The sequence below is a fragment of the Mustela putorius genome, unplaced genomic scaffold (genome assembly GCF_011764305.1).
Source record: "Mustela putorius furo isolate JIRA1106 unplaced genomic scaffold, ASM1176430v1.1 tig00000174_pilon_pilon_pilon, whole genome shotgun sequence".
NCBI lineage: Eukaryota > Metazoa > Chordata > Mammalia > Carnivora > Mustelidae > Mustela > Mustela putorius.
In genome coordinates, this window is record NW_025421304.1 from 42,473,814 (window position 1) to 42,489,873 (window position 16,060).

General features: G+C 60.0%; 1 protein-coding gene across 2 annotated transcripts in view; it reads right to left on the reverse strand.

Moving 5' to 3' along the window:
• Positions 1–652: 652 nt before the first annotated feature.
• ZCCHC14 (zinc finger CCHC-type containing 14) overlaps positions 653–16,060 on the reverse strand; it is a 53,608-nt gene continuing 38,200 nt past the window's right edge. The window contains exons 4-13 of one of the 2 annotated variants that reach the window (XM_045076401.1): positions 14,177–14,248; positions 11,421–11,530; positions 10,484–10,578; positions 10,349–10,403; positions 9,177–9,456; positions 7,103–7,194; positions 6,341–6,468; positions 5,330–5,470; positions 3,759–5,243; positions 653–2,743 (exon numbers count right to left, since the gene is read on the reverse strand). In XM_045076401.1, coding sequence (XP_044932336.1) covers positions 2,688–2,743; positions 3,759–5,243; positions 5,330–5,470; positions 6,341–6,468; positions 7,103–7,194; positions 9,177–9,456; positions 10,349–10,403; positions 10,484–10,578; positions 11,421–11,530; positions 14,177–14,248 — 2,514 coding nt within the window. In that variant the 3' untranslated portion in view covers positions 653–2,687. The remainder of the gene's footprint in view (positions 2,744–3,758; positions 5,244–5,329; positions 5,471–6,340; positions 6,469–7,102; positions 7,195–9,176; positions 9,457–10,348; positions 10,404–10,483; positions 10,579–11,420; positions 11,531–14,176; positions 14,249–16,060) is intronic. The other variant, XM_045076402.1, reaches the window with a different exon arrangement.

Sequence of the window (16,060 nt, forward strand, 5' to 3'; positions counted from 1 at the left end):
TGATATAGGACAGACGACACAGAGCAAAGTGGCTGTGCCCCACCTACCGGCTGCTACAGCCTTTGCCAACTGAGCCCATGATCTCAGGGAAAGGACTATGTAGTTGAAAGGGTCAGTCGGATCTGTGTTTCTAAAAAGATGAGGACATCTGAGGAAATGCAAAATTGCTCTTCAGGCTTACGGACTTTGGTTGCTTTTGGAGAGAAATTTATCAGAGATGACGCTGCCAGCAAACATTCCCAAGTCCAAGCGTTCACCTGGGAAGAGTCCCACGGATGCGCAGCTGGAGGCTTTGTGTCCCGTGTATCTCCCGTTCACGCTTCTCAGTTCTCACCTTGGAATGGCCTCACTGGCGACATCACACCGCACATGCACGTTCAAAGACAAGTGGGAATTTTGCTAAGACCTTTGATGACTGGAACGCAGCCGCACAATGTCTGGACTTATTCACCTCCATCTGAATGTCCTACTTGGAATCGAAGCTCCTATTTTAATTTTTTGTTTTTTGTTGTATGGAACACACTAAGCTCTAATATTTATCAAAATAGTCATCAGGGTAACAACAGACACTTCCATTCCCCGATACTGACCACTAAAACAGAAACCCTAAATATGATTTTTTTTTCTTTTGTTATGAGACAGTTTTCAACAATTTCACTGTGTTGAAATAGGATTTATTTAAAATATTTCTTTGTTTAAAAAACCAAAAAATTTAAAAGTTTGGCTTTCAGCACATGTCCAGGCCACCATAACGGCCTTCAGAAATATTAAAATCGTAAACATCAGTGGACACTCCCAAGTCTTCCTTTAACATCATATGACAAGTTCCAGGCTCCTACTCTTTAAGGCAAAGTTGTGTCAGTTCTCGTTATTTTGACATTTTGTAGTGTTTATAATTAAGAGATCAATGTAACATTCCCCAAAAAAGTTGTTGTAAGCATCACCATCACTTCAAAACTGTATGTAATACTGTGTACCAGGAAGAGAGAGAAGCATACAGAGGTCTGTCAATTCTGCATTGCATAGAAATGAAACTCTACTAAAATAAAGCTCTAAAAAATTCTACCAAAAGCCTTTAAAAAAAAAAAAAAAAGTTAACAACTCTGCTCTAGTTTCCCTCCAGCCAGGAAAGTGATCATAAAATTTGAAGCCTCACATCACAGAGCCTCAAATTCTAGGGTATTCTTTTGATTTACACCAATTAGGCATGAGGCTGATTGTCCCATTTTAAGAAAAGTCTGAATATTACTACATTTCTCTGTTTTAAATAAAGATTCAACTGCGAAATCCCTGGGCAAGGCCTTACCAATCAACATTTTAATACTGAAGGCTTTAGTGTTTAAAGCAATAATATTTGAGCAGAAAATTCCCTTTTAGCTTTAAAGGTTTAAGTCCCTAAATTTTGGACCAAGAAGCTTTCATGGTCATGGGATGAAACAGAGCTATATGGTGAGGCCTGATCTCCCACTTCGGATAAAACTAGACTTCTGCAGATCTTGGAGCTCTGTCCTGTTGGTGTGGGCTCTTTCAGAGTCTTACCACTTTTCTATTGTAGTTTTCAGGTAATTTTTAGAGAACTAACCACTAATACACAGCCTAATACAAAAGAAGTTGACAGGAGAACATTTCAAATCTTTTGCTCGTAATGATAGGACTGTATCACTGTTGAAATGTTTGTCTCGAGTGTGAATCCGTTAGCAGTAAGCCTCGGGGTCCTTGGGAGATCCGTGTGGAGAGGAAGAACTTGCCAACTTTGCTAAGGGCGTGTAGCAACCCTCAGAGCCAGCTCACGAAGGCCGAGCGGTCACCGTGTCTCTGCGAGAGCTTCGTCACGGTGGACGGCGACAGGACTTCAAGCTATGCAGGGCCGGGAACGAAGGGATTCTCAAGGCTTTGACAACTAGGGACTCTCTGGGACTTGGACCCTTAGACGTTAAGTTGTTGCGAGTAACTATTTCTACTTAATAACGTAGTTTAAATTTATTTGCAGGGAAAAAAAATTAAAGACTTGAAACTGCTACGAGTGTCTTAAGGAGGGAAGGAAATGCTAAAATCTCTGTTGTGTCCCAGTCACGTAGCCTGCTGGTGCCGACTCCTTAAAAACGGGTTCTCTGAGTGTCTTGCACTGACTGGTCTCGGGGAGTCTGTCTCCCAGAACGGCAGAGAGTGACGTCTTTTACATTCTTCGGTAGTGCAATCCGGAAAAAACCCAGAGAGACTGGTGTCCAACCACTTGAGGAACAAAACAAAACAAATAACAAAAAAACAAAACAAAACAAAGGCGACATTTTCCCTCACGCAGGGGTATCAAGAGTCCGACCGCTGGAACTCCGCGCGGAGCGCTCCGACCTGCAGGTCTCGGTTCCGATCTTGCGTAGCTGCCCGGGAATTCGTGTGAGCCTGGAAGGACCGACGGCGGCAATGCTCCTCGGGACACGGAGGTCTCGCATCGCAGCCACGGCGGAGACCCCGACCAGGCGAGTCCTGACGTCAAGCTCCAATCTAGGATTTTGGCAATAAAACTGAGTTTGATGCACTCCTACGCTAGGTTTTCTACCCAGTCTAGTAAAGTAAAGCACCTTTGGATTAAAAATATTAAGCTCAACAGCAACTAGACTTCTCAGTTTTGTATTTAAGTTTCCTTATGTCTCCATGGCTTAATAGTGTTCTGTTGCCAGAGAAAAGTATCAGTCTGTGGAGTCCAGACTTTCTGCTGGAGGGGCATATTTCAACCTAAAAGTACCTAGAGAGAGGGGAAAAGAGACCAGAGTTGAATCACTGCGACCACCGAGCTGCCCAAAGCTCCTGCTGGAGTCTGTCCACAGGCAGGCGCGGCAAGTCCGGACTCCCTGTCAGACCCTCTCCCCGCTCCTCACTCCCGCCCCCAAAACTAAGCCGTACAGGTGGATCAGCCTCGGGGGTAACACGGCCGGTCCCTGGGCCACTTCTCTTTTGCTTCCAGAGCTCGGCCGGGCAGGGGGCTGGGGAGGCCTGACCCTCGCCAGAGGCCTGGGCTGATGGGTCCGGGAGCCGGCCACGCGGTGAGCACACGGATGCCCGCCCCAGCTGCCACCAGAGCTGGCTCGCCTCGAAGGCTCTCTGGCTGACCACATGCACAGGCGGGTTGTGGAACCCCAAGTCTGGGGCAACCATCAAACATCTCCAGAGCCCAGGTGACTACCCCAGGCCGCGCCCTGAGTACCACGGAGCTGGCAGAGACGCCTCCTGCCTGGTTTCATCTCCCTTCCCAAGCCTACAGCGAGAACACGCCCGTGTCCCCACATCACACACACACCGGACCCGCACTAGAGACAAAAGAGAGCGAGTGGAAGTAAAAATGGGGGGTGGGGGGATGGAGTGTGTGGCCGCAGGGAACACCACGCAGCCTCCTCGCCCCACCGGCCGGGTCCCCCGGGCAGGAGCAGCAGCACAGCAGCAGCAGCAGGACAGCCCACCGCAGCACCCGCACCCCTGCACCAGGCCCGCGGGGCGCTCCGTCAACCCTACGGGCTGCCCGGCTCGCAGGGCCAGCGTGTCCTCCCCCGGCCGGCCGGTCCCCTCGGAGAGAGGAGCAGGCTGCAGCGATGGGCAGCTGGAGACCATGCGACCCTTCTGGAGGCCTTCACGGCCAGCCCAGCGACAAGGACACGCTTCTGCCAGGAGCATCTGTGCTCTAGAGGCAGCCTGTGGACCACGGTGTCCCCACACGGGGGTGCTCTGTGCCCCAGCGCAGCCCGCTCGGTGGCCACCCCCTTTACCTTGCCGGTTGAAGTCCATGGACGGCTGCTTGCAGTCCTGAGCACGGTGCCCGGTGGCCCCGCAGTTGTAACACGACAGGTTGCCGCTCTTCTTGTGGCCGGAGCCACCGCCGCCGCCCAGCCCCGGCGCCTGGTACACGCCCGCCGCGCCCGCCATGAAGCCAGGCATGGGTGGCACGGCGAAGGCGGACTGGCCGGCCAGCACCGGCTCGGGGGCCACGCCGCCGCCGTAGGGCGAGTGCACCACGGGGAAGGCGCCGCCGCCGTACTGCTGGGCGCCCACGTAGCCGCTGCCGCACACGGGGCTGAAGGGCAGGAAGGGGAAGGGGAACACGGACGGCCCCGAGAACGGGTGCTGGAAGTAGTTGGCGTAGCTGACAGTCAGGCCCCCCGAGCCGCAGCTGCCGCTGCAGCCGCACGACGTGCACACGACGCAGCCGGGTGGCGGGCCGGGCGCGGGCTGCTGGGGCGCCGACTGCGGCTGGTGGTGGTGGTGGTGGTGGTGGTTCTGGCTGGAGGCGGGCAGGTTCCCGGGGGAGCCCCCACCGCCCCCACCGGCCCCGCCGCCGCCGCCCCCGCCACCGCTGCTGTAGAAACTGCTTTCGGGGGCCGAGGAGAGCGCGGGGCTGGAGCTGGGGGCTGGGCAGCTGGGCACGGTGGCCATGCTGGCGAAGGACGCGGAGGGGTGGCTGCTGGAAGAGGCAGTGTTGCTGCTCGCACAGAAGCTGGCCTGCAGGGGCCCAAGGGGCACACTGCCCATCGCGGAGAAGGCAGCTTTGGTGCTGGCGGCGCACACGGCAGCCCGCGGCTTTATTATTGCAGGGGGCACGCTTATTTGCACGTTATTCGAACAGGCAGTTTGCCCAGAAATGGCGGAATCCGCGGGGACAGATGAAGACACCAGAAGTTTGATGGGGGGCCGGGCCGCGTGGAAGACCGCGCCCGACGTGCCCGCGGCAGCAGTGCTGGCCTCCCCCCCCAGGGCCGGCTGCGGAGCCGACTTCATCACCCTGTCCAGCGCGGACGTGTGCACTTTGGTGCGGGGACCGAAGGAGACCGTGGGTGACACAGAGCTGCTCTCGGCGAGGGCAGACAGAACCTGCAGGGGCTGCTGGGGGGTGGGCGTGGGTGCTGCGTCGATCACGGCGTGGCCGAAGTTCTTGTCCACTTTGATCCCGCCTCTTGGTCCCGAGAGTTTACTCCTTTCTTCGAGAGACAGCAGAGAGTGCACGGAGGGCGGGAGGAGCTTCATGTCCGCGCCCCCCCTTTCCGACTTGTGCACGGAATTGAGCATCCGGATGGGCGCCAGGTGCGAGGCCGCAGCCATCATCTGGGTGGGGAGGGGGTGGTGGCCCGACGGACTGGAGCCGGCCTCGTTCTGCACGGGGAGAACCTGGGCCGTGGGTCTGGTGGACCCCGACGTGAAGTGGTTCAGCAGCATGACGGGCTTCTCCTTCTCCGAGCCCTCCCCGTGCACGTCCACACCTGCGGGCGGAAACGGAGCGGTCAACACGGCGCCCGGGCCTGGGCAGGGGCAGCACAGTGCTCCCAGGCTGGCCGGGCATCCTTACGTCTGTCGCTCTCCTCGGCGCTGTCCGAGCTCTCGTCCCGGGCCTGCAGCCCCATGGGGCTGGGTGACGAGCTGGAGCACTCGGAGGAGCTGCCCTCCCGCGCCGTCTGCTGGGGCGGCGGCTCCACGTCCACCCGCAGCGCTGCGGAAAAGGGGCGCCGGCGTGGGTCGTGCCGGCCACGGCTCCCGTGCCCTCCCCGCCGGCCTCCCGGCACACTGTCCTGCGGAGCCCCGCGCCGGCCCCAGGAGGCGGGGGTGACAGGACCCGGGGATGCGGGGGCAACAAGCAGCCCGAGGCCCCACGCCCGCCTCCTCACAGGTGTGGGCACAGCCAGGCTCCGGCCAGGGGCTGCAATACTGCCCGGCTCACAGGCCGCAGAGGAAGAGACAAGGGTCCCTGGCCACCACGGGGCAGAAGTAGTCATCCCCAACACCGAGAGCCACCCCATTTTAGGAGGCCAAGGGACAGAAGAGCTTTATAGTCCAGTAACCACTGTAAAGACACACTGCGGCTCTCGCTCCCTGGCGCCCCGTCGCCCTGAGGCTTGCCAGGCGTGCAGGGTGCCCTGCGCCCCGACCGTGCGGGTGAAGGCAGGGAGCGGAGGCCGCCCCGTGGCTCCCAGCACCCGCGACGGGGCAGCTGCGCACACGCAGCCTGGGCGCTTCGACACAGACCTGCGAGGCAGGGACCTACACGGGGCCCGTCCGCGCCCTCCCAGGGAGGAAGCGAATCTCCATCTGCTCAGGGTCCCCCTCCTCTCCCTCCTGCCCTGCAGCTTCTGGATCTAATTCCTCCGCTTCTACGACTTCAGCTGAATCACTGGTCTCCAGCTTCTAACCCAAACGTCCCTCCTATTCTCTCACGGTGGGAATGATAAAGGCTACAATAATCAACAGAAACTATAAATGCTCAAAAGACGCAAGTGGCGAAAGGGTGCGCGTGCCGCGCGCTGACAACTCCCCTCCGAAGGAAGCGCCTAACCCCGCTCAAGGCCGCCCAGTCCTCACCCACCTGCAGCGTGGGGGCCTCGCACACCCTGCACGGGCCCGACGTGGCTGGTGGGGGGGACACGGGCCACGCCGCTGCTGGTGACTGGGGGCGGGGCTGTAGGGTTCAGGCACCGTTTCTCCGACTTCTCCCTGTGCCACAAGAGATCGTGCGAACAGGTGAGCATCTGGGTCTTTGGCCACAAAAGTGTTTCCCGTGGCCCCAGCTCTGCAGCAGGGCCCAGGGGCCACAGCAGGGTGACCGCCCCTAACCGTCCTCATAGGTGGGACACGATGCACTCTGATTTGGTGGATGCAAAGGGCCTTTCCTGGCGGACCCAACCACACCGTGTGACTGTGATCACGAGTGAAGCTTCCATCCCCAACCCAGGCCATCTGATCCAGGGCGTTTGGCAGGAAGTGCTTGTGAGCCCCGGCTTAGTACCGAGGGGCTTTTGGAATGACCCTCGGGCTTAATGCAGGCCTATGAGGTGACCCATCTCAGAACCCCCCGAGACTCCAGACGGCCCCTGGGTGACTTACGACCGGCACGGGTCCCAAAAACGGGGGAGAAGCCACACTGTCCCCCTCCCCTTTTCCAAAAAGCCCCACCCCTGCGGTGGACAGCCTCTCCTCAGCACCCTGTCCCCTGGGTTCCACCTCCGGTGAAGTCTTTCGCCTCCCGGGCCACCCAAAGGTCACCCCCACGGGGGCCCCCATCCGATTAGGAGCCCACTGGGAGCCACGGATCCCGCGGGGAGGAAGGGGCGTCCGGCATCACACGCACTTCTCCAGCTCCAGCTGTGTCTTGAGCTTCTTCTTTGCGCCCGTTGTGAGGGACTCAAATTTATTCAGATCTTCCTCCGTGAGGCTCAGAAACTTCCAGAAAAGAAACACATTACAAAGTTATTGAGACTCAATTAGGACTTGAAAACAAAGAACCTGCCATATTAATAACTACACCCTGCCAGCAGCGTATGCAAACAGACCAACTCTAACTGGGTAAGGAAAGCCTTGGGGGTCAGGCGTCTGGGGGCTCAGTCATGACACATCTGCTTCGGCTCAGGTCATGAGGCAGGGATTGAGTCCCGCTTCGGGCTCCCTGCTCAGGGGAGCCTGCTTCTCCCTCTCCCACTCCCCCTGCTTGTGTTTGATCTCTCTCCTGCTCACCCTCTCTGTGAAATGCATAAATAAAATCTTTAGGAGAGGGGCAGCTGGGTGGCTCAGTGGGTTAAAGCCGCTGCCTTCAGCTCAGGTCATGATCTCAGGGTCCTGGGATCGAGCCCCACATCAGGCTCTCTGCTTAGCGGGGAGCCTGCTTCCCCCTCTCTCTGTCTGCCTCTCTGCCTACTTGTGAACTCTGTCAAATAAATAAAATCTTTAAAAAAAAAAAAAAATCTTTAGGGAGAAAAAAAAGGCCATGGGAACACCACAACAGTCCACTGCTAAAGACATGGTGTCCCTTGTTCAAAATACGCAACGCTCCCTTTGCATATGAGGCTCAGAGGCCTTGTCCCCTGGGCCCTCCGCACGCGGCCTGAAGAAGACAGGGCAGCAGGAAGGGCCGCGCTGTGTGGGGGACTCAAGAAAACGTCTCGCAGTTCCCGCATCCGTGGGGGTGCACCTCTCCTGTCCAGGGACCCTCAGCCCCTCAGGCGTGAGCCATTTATCCTCCTGTAAACAGGGGAGCCCCCACAGCTCTTGTGTGTGAAAATCACCCTCATTTCACGGGCAAAGCAACTCGGCTGGGAAGCAAGTGGTCGGGAAGCGCCGGAGCCGCCGGGACTGAACGGGCGAATGACCCGCGCGTCTTCTACGAAGCCAACAGTACAGTCCGGTTCTCACCACAGCTCACACCGCGCTTTTTACGGCTAATGTTCAACTCCCACATTCCATTAAAGCAGTATCTGTTGTTTTCTTAGGATTCTTAAGCCAAGAGTATTACAAATGTACTTAGAAGCTGCCTATTTTGTTCTAAAAGCTTGACTTCCAGGTTCAACTGCAGATTTTCAGACAAAGATTTTCACAGAGATAGAAGCACCAAGGGACTGTGTCCAGCAGGGGCATCAGAGCTCAAACAGGGCCATGGGTCAAACTCCGTTTGCTCAGTGACGCCAAGACTTCAGAAATTCCAGAATTTTCTTTAACAACAAAAAAATGCTCATTAGAACTCTGTTGTAAAAAATAATTTCCAGGGCGCCTGGTAGCTCAGTGAGTTAAGCACCCGGCTCTTGATTTCAGCACAGGTGATCTCCAAGTCCATGGATCAGCCCCGGGCAGGGCCCGCGCTCAGCAGGGAGTCTGTCTCCCTCTGCCCCTCCCCCTGCCCCCATCTCTTAAAAAAAAAAAAAAAAATCTTTGTAGGACTGTTTCAAAGACATATAAAACTCGTCTATTCCTTGGAGCTGTGTGACCGTCAATCAGTTGATCACCAAAAGCAGCTTCCCTGGAGGCAAGCACCTGGGTGCCGGGCACAGCAGGCCCTTCGGGCACCGCGGTCCCGCACACGCACGACCCAGGCAGAGGGCATCTAACAGGGTGCGTGTGCCCGGAGCTCGCCAAGTCTATGGGAACGGCTGCCGGAGACACAGTGGCCTTCCTATCACTCCGAGTACCTATCACACGGAGACCCCAGCCTCTCTTACAAAAAAACAAGAACAAAGCTGTTCAGAACCCATCCGGCCGGAGTCCTCGCCTCAGCAGCAAGAGGGCTTCCAATGCACACCCAGGGCCACCCCCCAGCCCCGGTGGGCATGCAGGACTCGGGGCACACATACAGGCATTGAATACCAGGCGGCGGGAATTCCCCATCAGGGGCAGTGCAGACGCCGCCTCTGCAGCCCACGCACTCACGCACATACCTTCTCCATGGTAAGCTGCTTGAAGACGGGATAGTACTTGTGCAGGCGCAGCTTCCGAAGCCAGTCCAGGATTCCGTTCTGCTCCTGGGTCTGAGGGGGCTGCAGCCCGGAGGGCATCAGGATGGCAGGCGAGGAGTCCATCTGGGCCCGGTAGGCCAGCGCCGAGCCCGCACCCCCCGTGTGGGAGCAGTGGGGCAAGGCGGCCGCGCTGGCCGCGTGCTGCAGGTGGTGCTGCGTGCCGCTCTGAGACGAGGGGACACCGGCCACGCCGCACACAGGCCTGTGGGGACAGCAGACAGGTGGTCTTCCCAGGCCCGCAGCCCCCCACACACGGGCGGAGTGGGCTCCCCGTGCTGGGCCGTACCCGAGGCCACGCCCACTGCGGTACCTCTGTCCTTTCCTGCCACTGCCCTCAACACCACCCCCTGCAGGTGTGCGTGTGTTTGTATGTGGGGACGTGTGCCACCGTGTCACCACCGGACTCTGGACCGAGCTGCCCGGTCTGTTACTCTGTCTGAGCAGGATACTGAGAATCCTAAGTGCACCTGACCGCTGACCCTTTAACGTTTGCGCGAGTGCGCGCCCCAGCAGCGGATGGAAGGAGCGCTCGCCGTCCTGCCTTCTGCCCTCGGCCCCTCCAGCCCAGACCGCACACCCCCACATTCACAGTGTACCCGGGAGACCGCAGGCCGCGGTGAGGAGAAAAGGCAGCCCTCTGGAAGCCCCCGTGTTCAAGAGTGCGTGCGCACGCGTCACTGTCTGCGAGGCCGGCCCGCGGCAACGGCAGCCTGTCACCTGAGCACCGCCACTGTCACCGTCAGGCCTCCTGCTGACGGAGGACCCCTGGAGCAGTGGCCCTGCCACCTCTCGGGCATAATCGCTCCCTGGGAGCCTATAAAAATGAAGAGTTTCTGAAATTCTGGTTTCCTAGGGTGTGCAGGGCCCGGAAATTGGCTTTTGCGATAAGAGTCCTGGGGACTTCCAACTCCGGGGGCTCAGAGAACCACTTTCTTTACACAGAGAGATCATCAACTGGAGTGTCCGTCCCACTGCCCTCACGACAGTATCAAGACTAAGAGCAAGGACGGCCTCGCTGTACAAACAATCATCGCCACGCAGTGACAAGCCATCTCTCCGCGGACTGAGACATGCAGCTGCCACAGGCGCCTCACCTTCCGGACGCGCCCAGCACGGTGCCCACTTTAGAGAGGGAAGGGGTGCCGGCACCTGCAAGTCGAGATAAAGGCCATCACGTATGCAGGAAATCAAGAGGTTTCCATCTTCACGTCACCCCGTCGCACACTCACTTGGACTTTGAAGCTGTTGGGTGGGAGACGAGGAGCTGAAGAATTTCCTGACCTGCTCGGTTTTTAGCACGTGAGGAGGTAATGAAGCCAAATACCTAAAAATGAAACAAAGGGGTTTGTGGGCATTAGAATCGCTGTTACCGAAAACGAACCGGGAGCCCGAGTCCGATTTCAGCTACGGGACGCCGCGCGGGAGAGCGCAGTGACCGGGAGCCCGAGTCCGATTTCAGCTACGGGACGCCGTGCGGGAGAGCGCAGTGACCGGGAGCCCGAGTCCGATTTCAGCTACGGGACGCCGCGCGGGAGAGCGCAGTGACCGGGAGCCCGAGTCCGATTTCAGCTACGGGACGCCGCGCGGGAGAGCGCAGTGACCGGGAGCCCGAGTCCGATTTCAGCTACGGGACGCCGCGCGGGAGAGCGCAGTGACCGGGAGCCCCGGGCGTCCTCCCTGCTCCGATCCCCGAGGGCAGGGTCGGCCCGTGGCTGTGTCCCGCGGCGTGCGCCGCCAGGCTGCACCTGCGTGCGTCACTGGGGCTGGGACGCGGGGCCCAGACCCAGGAAGCAGACCGGCCCTGTCTGCCTGCTGCCCCGTCCACAGTGTGCTCCACGGCCAGGAGGCACGGGCTTAGGGGACTCCACCAGGCCCCACTGCTGTCCCGCAGCAGCCTCAAGTCTCCAGGGCAGAACAGAGACAGTGACTGCACTCGACTCCCTCCGACGGTCAGGACCACAGGGAGCAGGAGTGCGCTGGGCAGCTCCACGCGCGTCCTCAGGGCCCTGCCCGTGCGGCAGCTCCACCAGGCTCTCCCGTAAGTGAGGGAAACCCCGAGGGACGCCTCCGGGACCCAGACTGCTGGCATGCCCAGGCCGCTCAGGTGCGCAGCCCCGCTCCGGCCCCGCCCCACGTCACCCCACGGGCAAGTGCAGGTGGCTTCACCTCAGGTCCGCTTCCAGATCCACGTGGTTTCGCTCAACGTAAAAGGAATCCGGGCCGGCTAAGCAAGGAGTGAACTTGTCCAGGTTGTCCTCGGGGTGCAGCTGGGGTAACTGAAACAGATGGAAAAGCACGGGACGTCGTCAAAATTCACCTGACACGGGCCTCTCCCGGTTGAGAGACGGCAGGCGCCAAGGTACGGACACCTGCGGGACGCTACAACCCGCCCTGCTCTCAGCCGTCCGGGCTCCACCTCCACTGAGGACGTGGAAAGCCACAAAGGAACATCACGCCCCCCAAGGCATCTATAAAAACCTCCACAGACGACACGACCGTACCTATCCGTGGGCCCACGGACACGCCGCCGCAAGGCCACCACGTGAGCGGAACTCCGAGAGGGACCTGCCCCGCCACGGAGAGACAAGACCATGACCCTGTCTGCTGTGGCGCAACACGAGGAAGAGGTGCAGCCAAGCCAGCAGGCAAAGAGGTCAGAAGACGGACACTTCCCACGGGCTGAGCGTGGCCAGACGTTGGTCAGCCAAGAGCCCCAGATGCAGGGGAGCGTGCCCTCCTTCCCAGGCCCACTTCCACAGGAGACTGGAGAGACCCTCCAAGGCAGCAGGGGTGGCGGCTGGCTGCTCCTGGGAGCCTGACCTACGCCTTCCCTGGAGCCTTCTCTAAATGCAAGACGGAAGCCCGTAAGCCGGGGAGGAACAGGACTGCTCCTGCTCCCAGGGCCCAAGCAAACCCTCCATTTCTGGAGATGAGCCAAAAGCTCTCCTGTCCTGCCTCCGTGGGGCAGGGGTGGGGAGGGGCTCCTCCCGGCACTAGGCCATGGGCAAAGATGCCCTGCTTCTGGGGGAAGGAATAAGTCGGCCCGCCGGCCCCGAAGAAAGGGCAAAAGCCCTCTTGGGCTGAGGGTACGGCCTCAGTACGAAGAGGAGGCCAGCTGCTGCTGGCGAAGAAAGGGACAGAGAAGCCCAAGCGCCCTGTGCCCGGGACTGAGCCTGGACCAGGAGGATGGAGAGCGTCTCAGCCCCAGCACCGGTCTGTCACTAGGCAGTAAGTAACTGCCGTCTCCCCACAGAACGAGGAGAGCCCCTCCAGGCCATGGACACAAAACAGCTGAGGGCCAAGGTGAGGCCGGACCCCCAAGAGGGACTTCTGACACTGCAGGCCCTTCTCCCCCGGCTCAAGGTACCTGCTGCCGTCAACCAGAGGAAGCCGAAACCTCCAAGGGCCGGGGGGTGGTGTGTGTGGACATAACTGTAGCAGCGACAAAACCCAGCCCCAGCCCCAGCGCTGATCAGACCGAATCAAGAACCCCACTGGGGGCTGGGAAAGGCGGCAGCACGCCCTTTTCCGGACAGATGTACCCTTTCCCCCCGCCTCTGTGTTTTCTAAACATGATGTCTAATCCATCAAAAATTACACGATGCAGAAAAAAATAAGGGGGAATGAAAAGCATTGTGACGAATATCACCAGAGCCCGGCTCAGAGGTAACTGCCTGCGGGAACCACCAGGCCGGGACGGTCAGCGACCGCGACTCGCGTACTGAAGGGTTCCGCGAAAAAACGGACAACACGCAGGACAACGAATGGAAACCTCAGCAGAGAGAGCAAACTCTGCTGGACGACGTGTCCAGTGGGAAACCGAGGAAAAACAGAAACCACCGTCCCAGAGATGAAGAACTCAGCACACAACCATGAGCCGGGCAGAGCCGCGGGCTGGACGTCAGGGAGCCCGAGAGCAGGGCAGTGGAAATCGTCTGACCAGAACACACAGCGGAAAGAACCAGAAACAGGAAAGGGCACCGAGAGCTGTGAACAACGTCAAAGGTGCGAAGAGAGCTCAAGTCCCAGGACGAGAGGCGGATGGAGGCGTCGGAGGAGCCCACGGGAAGGTTCTCTGAAACGAGAGACCAGGAACCCGATTCTCAGGAAGCTCAGAGAGGGCAAAGCCAGGGGAGCGTGACGCACCGTCAGAGCCCGGGGGGCTCCGTGTTCCCGCCAGCGCCAGCGCCAGCGCAGCCCGGAGCCGTGGACGCTCCGCAGGTGGACAGGCGCGCGGGGAGGACACCCCACGTTCTCAGTGTCACAGAGGGAACTGCGCGTGCCAGTGCGGGGTCAGTCATTCCAGAGAGCGCAGCTGACAGGCCAGAGGACAGGCGACAGCAAACGACTCCTGCCCAAGCCCTCGAGGCACGGTCCGCCAACCGGACCCCCACCGGCCGGCGTCCTGACCCTAGCGCAGAGACGGACACTCGCGTTGGAGACACTTTCAGCACGTCACCCTAGGAGACACAGAGGACTGACAAAGACGCTCAAGACGCGGTTCACCGCGACAGCCCGGCCAGCGGGCGGCAGACACGTGTGAGCCCTGGAGGTGCCCACGCACGTGCCTGTGCGGGGAGGCTGGGGTCTGCATCTACCGAGCAGCGGAAGCTTGCGCTTGGATGGCACTTGCAGAAGCGACCCGAGGACGAATCGTACGGACAAGAGATGGCACCGGGACCGGACTCCGCCCGTGTCCGCAGGGTAACCGAGGCCGACCGCCCTCAGCCGCCTGCACCGGCCTCAGCGTCCTGCCGCTTCTCGCCGGCAGCAACGGCAAGGGGTGCAGACCGCGGCACCGAGGGCCCTGTCCGGGCGGTCACGCACGCGTCACCCGCTCTGTCGGCTGAGGGAGGCCATCCGGTCACTGCGGTATTACACCGAGCCTTTGGGGTTTCCAGAGGAGCCCTGAACCACCTTACCTTTGAAATAAATTCAGTCACTTCAGAGGGAGATTTGGTTACTGATGTTACTGAAGAATCAGACCACAAGACCTTAAAAACAAACAAACAAACAAACCTTAAAAACAGACGCCACGTACGTCCCTCACAACACACCTGTGCGGAGTCTTCGCGGGCACAGGTGCCGTGAGCGTGCGAGCCCCACGCGGGGAGCACCTGCTGAACGGGGTCGTTACTCAGCCCCCCGACGCATGAGAAGAAAGTTCACGTCACTCTGGTCTTTGACGGCGTCACTTCCTGTTCTGTGCAATCAGGCCAACAGCCCCGAGCGGAGCCTGGCCCCCCGAGGTGCGCACAGTCACTGACAATCACGACGGCTTGTGCGTGCCAGGCACGCCGTCCTCAAGGGCAACCTCGCAGCTGGAAACGAGACCAGGCCCCCGCCCTCGGGAACCCAACAGAACAGGGGGCCGGAGGGTGGTCAGCGCTCGGGGAGCAGCGGGGGGGCCGGGGGAGGGGGGCCGGGAGGGAGCAGTGGGAAGGGCTCAGCAAACAGCTCTAGGTGCCCGAGACCCGAGCCGCACACGGCCGCATGTCCACACTGCATGGGGCGGGCGGGCAGCCTCGTGTCATCGCCGTGTCCCGGCCCGTCCCCCAGGTGGACTGCAGGCGTCCTAGGGGAAGGTCTCCTCCCTCTGGTTTCCCAGTGCTTCTCCAGTGCTTCCTGACCACGGCAGGGCGCTAGGGACCATGGGGGAGGAGGGAGAGCAGCACAGAGACGCGGGTGCAGGGTGGGAGCTGCGCTGGGAATAGGGAATCCAGCGAGGGGTGAGCAGGGGTGCCGGGGGGAGGGCCACAAGAAGGGTGAGGCCATGAAGCAGGAACTTGGCCCTCAGATCCAGAAGCCGCAGGAGGGTTTCAAGTCAGGAAGTCAAACGACCAAAAAGAAAACGCTGTATTCTCAGCGATGCAGCTGACGCGGCGTGCTGGTCTCGAAGACCCCCTGCGCCCGCCCCCGCCTGCGCCTTCTGACCAGCAGCCCACTGCGGCTGCCGCCGGACCGCTCGCCCCCCTTCCCCTGCGGAAGCCCACACGGCCCTTCCTTCCCCACAGCGGGTGCACCATAGAACAACCGCGAAGAGGGCCGTCTCCTCGGACTCCGGGGACTCACAGACCGGGCAGAAAGGGGTGCGGCGCCCGGGGCTCCCTGACGAGGCAGGCGCCCGCGTTCCTCGCCGCCCGGAGGGACCTGCACGAAGTTGCAGACCCCCACCTGCTTGTGTGGGGCAAGCTGCCACCCAATGAACCAGCAGCACCATCTGAGGACAGAGGCGGAAACTCCGTGGCTCTCCCACGTCGGCCCCAAAGCACAGGCGACGTCCTGGTTGGTCACAGTGCAGAACGTGCTGCAGGACCCCCTTTCCTGGTGACTCTCACACCAAGAGCAAACCCGATTCTCTCGCTGTCCACATTCACAGGGCACGAATGCGGCGTGAAGCCCAACACACGACATCCAATGCCCCAGCGACACGCGCAGCACTGACACGTTGGGTCACGCGGACACAGACATGCCGCCTCCCCGACGACGACGTGCTTCCCGCAGGCACCGCTGCCACAGGCCGTCAGCTCCTGACACTTTACGTTTCCCCCCCAGAGGCACGGGAGCTCCAGTCCAGGGCAGACAGAGCACGGGCTCACTTGCGGGCGGCCCACGGCACCGCCGGGCTCCGCAGTGGACGCAGGCTTCCTTCACGCTCACCCTCAGCCTCACCGCCAGGCCAGGCCTCCACCCCAGAGGGGGGCACAGGCCCCAGGGGGGGCACAGAACTTAGAGCCACATGCCGCCCACACGGCCCATCACCGCCAAGGCGGCACCAAACGGAGGCTACCCCATTACGTTATGTG